Genomic DNA, 4,229 nt, shown 5'->3' with positions numbered 1-4,229 from the left:
CTTCCGATCACCCGAGCTGGGGGCAGGTACTGATGACTACTATAAACATTTTACAATCGCAGTGAGGTTTGCGTGAGATGTTTGGACCAGTTAACATTATAAAGGCATTAAAATTAAATAATGGACATCACTAATACCGACACAATCCCTCCCGTGCCAAGCAAGGCTCAGCCACAGTAAGAGAGAAGATGGTTTCATGTAATAACAGAGGGAACGGGAGCCTTCAGGGGTTCTCTGATCTGATGGATTTTTGCATATTCACTGCAGCAGGTGCAGGGTGGTGCAGCCCCGATCACCAGGACGTGCACAGCAGGAGCCCACGCTGGCCTGGTTCAGCCCCTTACCCGTAGAATTCGCAGGTCTGGTTCCCCAGGAGCACCGACACGCGGCTGCCGGCTCCCAGGTAGTGCCCGGAGATGGTCACCATCGTCCCTCCAGACTCCGGACCGCGGCTGGGATTCAGAAAACTCACGGCTGGAGTCTGGAGAAAGGAAAGGACAAAGTCAGTGCCCTCGCCTGCTGCGAGGGGAGCTTTCAGCGAGCGGCTGCCCAGGGGCTGTGCCAGCCGGAGAAGCACCATTCCCCGAGCATCTTCATGCTTTGGCCGAAGGGGGATATCCTTTTTAAAATGGAAAAGCAAAACAGGGAGGCGTCCTGGACATCTGACAGATCCCCTGGTAAATTTTCAAACCCAGCTCTGAAAGAGAGATGTGCCTCAACGAAACGATTGTCAATTTAGCCTCGGCAAAATTATGTATTTACCTTTACTTTGTTCTTAAGCAAAGGTAAGCTGTTTGCACCACAGTTTCAAAAACTAAATATATCCTGAGCCAAGGAGATTGCCACAATGGCAATTTGAACCTGAATGTTTAAAGTTTGCCAATGTGGTAAAGCATCAAAAAGCCCCACCAGGGTCTGGTAATGGGAAATACTGCACAACTTTAACAAAAGGCAGTACCACCAGCTCCAGCTTAACATGAACCGCCAGTGATAGCACTGTGGGGGCAGAGCCTGCTTCCCGCTGCTGATGGAAAGACATCCCTGGTGATTAAACTTAGATCCCACTCGACATTTTATTGGTGATATTATTGCAGCAATGCCACGTCTTTATCCTGCCTTGCACCAGGATAGCTATTTAACCCCTTAATAGAATCTGCAGAAAACAGGTACCTTTTTATTTGTTTTCAATCAGTGGATATTACCAAATTGTTTTACTAACGCTTTCACATTACCCTCTTTATGACTCCCATCTGCAAAGGCTGGCAGCCTCCCAGCTCCACTCCCCTGGTACCACCTGCTTGGCAGCTCGGTGGGTCTGTCCTGTTTTCTCTACTGTTCTCACAATGCAACATGTGTTTTCTGGGTGCCACAGCATTTGCCAAAGCAGCTTAGGCCAAAAGCCTGTTTGACCCTGACTCCTGAATAGACCAGAGAAAAACCCACCATCCACCCTGCTGTGGATAACTATGGAGTAATGCTGCAGGAGGGAAAGATTCATCCTTCAGCTGCTCATGGTCAGCTCCCAGCTCTTAGCCTAGCTGGGGTCAGGAGCTGGACTCAATGATCCTTGTGGGCCCCTTCCAGCTCAGGATATTCTATCTTATCCCAGCTAATGGCAATATTAGACAACACGAATGGTAATAGCAATGTTTTCGCTAGGCAGGCTCGGGAGCATTTCATACAACAATGAGGTGTGATTCCAAATTGCAAAAAACCCCCAAAGGACGTTCAGTGCCTGACTGCCCATCAAAAACCTCCGTCAGCCGCCAGCCCAACCCTGGCGACTGTTCCCAAGGCAAATTAGGAGCAAGGTGCAATGCTGTGAACGCCCCAGACAGCAAGAGCCCACGACCAGACCCCTCCTCTTCCACTCCATCCCTGGGACCACTCTGCTCGTGGCAGCCCGGGGACAGAAAGGAGCAGTTATTTAACTCGTCCGTGAGGTCCGGCAGTTCCCGTACCCACAGCAGTGATGGAGCTGCACGCAGACTGCAAAGCACAGCCCTCCTCTGCATTCACAATCAATTATAAGCACCTCCTGGCTACAAGAATCTTGACGTTTCTGGTGTGACCATCACCTTGTGTAAGCGTTGCAATCCTCGGAAATTCAAAGCGTTGCCAAAAATAGAAACTCAGGCTGTAACCCCGAGGAGTCATTCTTGTAAACAAGGAAAAGACAGGAGAGCTGAGGGCCCATCCTAGAGACCTGCAAAAAGTCCCAAGGCTGGGGTGAGGCTGGCATCAGACGAGGGCCTGAAAGCTGAGTAAGAATTTTCTGTCTTCAGCTCATGATTTGGTGATAATTATGACAGATTTACAGATCCAAAGTAGCTCCAAGGTTCCACCTCCCCAGACAAAACGGGTGTAATTAAGGTGACAGCATTGCTCCTGCCTGGTGTCAGGCACCAGATGAGCTCACTAAGGCATGAACCCTCTCAGGGTCAGAACAGAGCTTTGCTTTAAGGTACCAATCAATTTTACTACTGACTTTAATGGCATAAACCAGCTGTAATGGAATTTGTGGCGGTGCTAAAGAGAAAAATAGAGGCCAACTAACAAAAGGAAATGATGTGCTAGAAGTTTGCGATGCCTGAGAAAAAGAAATGATATAATCAGGGTAAGCGCTCAAAATCAGAAGCAACAATGCAAAGGATGATAACGCTCAGCATATGCTCACCAGGTTGCTGCAAGGTACTATGCCAAGATTCATCTCCGCAATTACCTTCCACTGGCTCCTGCTTATTATTTAACACAAAGCAAGAGAGCATCCTCCTTGTGCGCATGGGAACCTGCCTTTTGATAACGGCAAATCTGGGGAGTATCCCGGCACCGCCGTCTGATGATCAGAGGGGTTTCTGGCACATTCGAGCAAAATGCGGTGGTATTTTGCATCCCTGCTATGTTGTTGAATAAATGAAATCCCAGGGGAGGATGTCGCTTACAAGGCCGATAGGGTGGCAGGGGCTAGCCTGATTTATCTCTCAATTAGTTTACAAATTGTGGACAATTGGTAAGTCCTGGCATTTCCCCGCATACAGATTCCACTAAGCACAAAATCAATGTGCCTGGATGAAGTGCCCTGTTTAGGCAAAACTGGAGATATGAGAAACCCCAGCTGTGGTTTTTAAGTTTATGAATCAAAAGGCTGCTAATTACAACAGAAAGAAACGACCCACTCAATCAATGGAAGCCCATCAACCGAAAGAGCAGCTCTCCATTAAGCAGGTAGAGAAAGCCTACACTGAACAGCATCCTTAGAGGAGAAAAAAAAAAAATATCCCTGAATATTCGGATGCAGAATTACCCTTCCATCTCAAAGAGCCTCATGCGGAAAAAATCAAATTTTTTTTAGACAAAATTTAGTTAGACACAGAAACTACCTCAGATATGTTTAGATTTCACAGGCAGTTGATTAAGTTTCAAGCAGGACTTCAGCACCTGAGCTGCAGAAGGATGGACTCTGGTGCCTGCTCTCCTGTTGTGCGTTTCTGTGTGCATGCAAAAAGGCCTATCGGTGCCTGTATGTATACACACGTATGTATAGAAACACCTTCAAAACCAGCAAGAAGCAGCGCCCTAGATCTACCCCCATTAATTAAGCACCAAAGTAATAATGTCCCTTCATCATAAACAGAGGAAAATTTCGAGTGCCGACTCCAATTCCTTGACAATTCCTCATGCACAGAAAGTCCTCAGGCACAGAACAAAGTTATGCTTTGCGCAAGGCTCCTGCTGGGACTACACCGATGCACTTGGCAAGGAATAAGCGAGAACTGCAACTTAGAGAAGGTTATCACTATTTTGGAGGTGCAAAGCTGAAACCAAATGCTGTGGGAACCTCGTGTTTAGGTTCTCACCTAAATCCTGTTTATTCTGTAGGTCTGTGTGAGTTCTAGATCCTGGGCTTGTTGACTGGGCTACCAAAAATTGTGCAATGCCAAGGGGAAAGCATCAGAGAAGGATGGTAATTTGGGGATTGCCTTCTGGTGCCAACTCCCACCCCTTTGACACGAGCACTCGGAGAGCACGGCTGTTCCCGTGGGGCACGCGTGCCGCCCCCGACCCCCCGCCTCGGCAGGACACTCACCACGAACATGTACTGCTGCGTGGACCTGGCCGTGAACTCCGGCTTGCACTCTCCGATGCACAGGAGCACTGGGCCGGAGCTGATCCCTGGAAGCGCCTGCCCCATTTCACAGACGATCCTGGAAGCAGAAATACCGCAGGGA

At 48.5% G+C, this 4,229-nt stretch overlaps 1 protein-coding gene across 1 annotated transcript in view; it reads right to left on the bottom strand.

The window, feature by feature from the left end:
• LOC104158999 (plexin-A2-like) overlaps nt 1–4,229 on the bottom strand; it is a 151,310-nt gene that overhangs the window by 30,844 nt on the left and 116,237 nt on the right. Inside the window, 2 exon segments of the mRNA XM_009696789.1 lie at nt 345–481; nt 4,088–4,205. Coding sequence (XP_009695091.1) covers nt 345–481; nt 4,088–4,205 — 255 coding nt within the window.

Source organism: Cariama cristata, unplaced genomic scaffold (assembly GCF_000690535.1).
Source record: "Cariama cristata isolate BGI_N322 unplaced genomic scaffold, ASM69053v1 scaffold2243, whole genome shotgun sequence".
Taxonomy (NCBI): Eukaryota; Metazoa; Chordata; class Aves; order Cariamiformes; family Cariamidae; genus Cariama; species Cariama cristata.
This window is presented reverse-complemented; position numbering and strand designations above follow the sequence as displayed.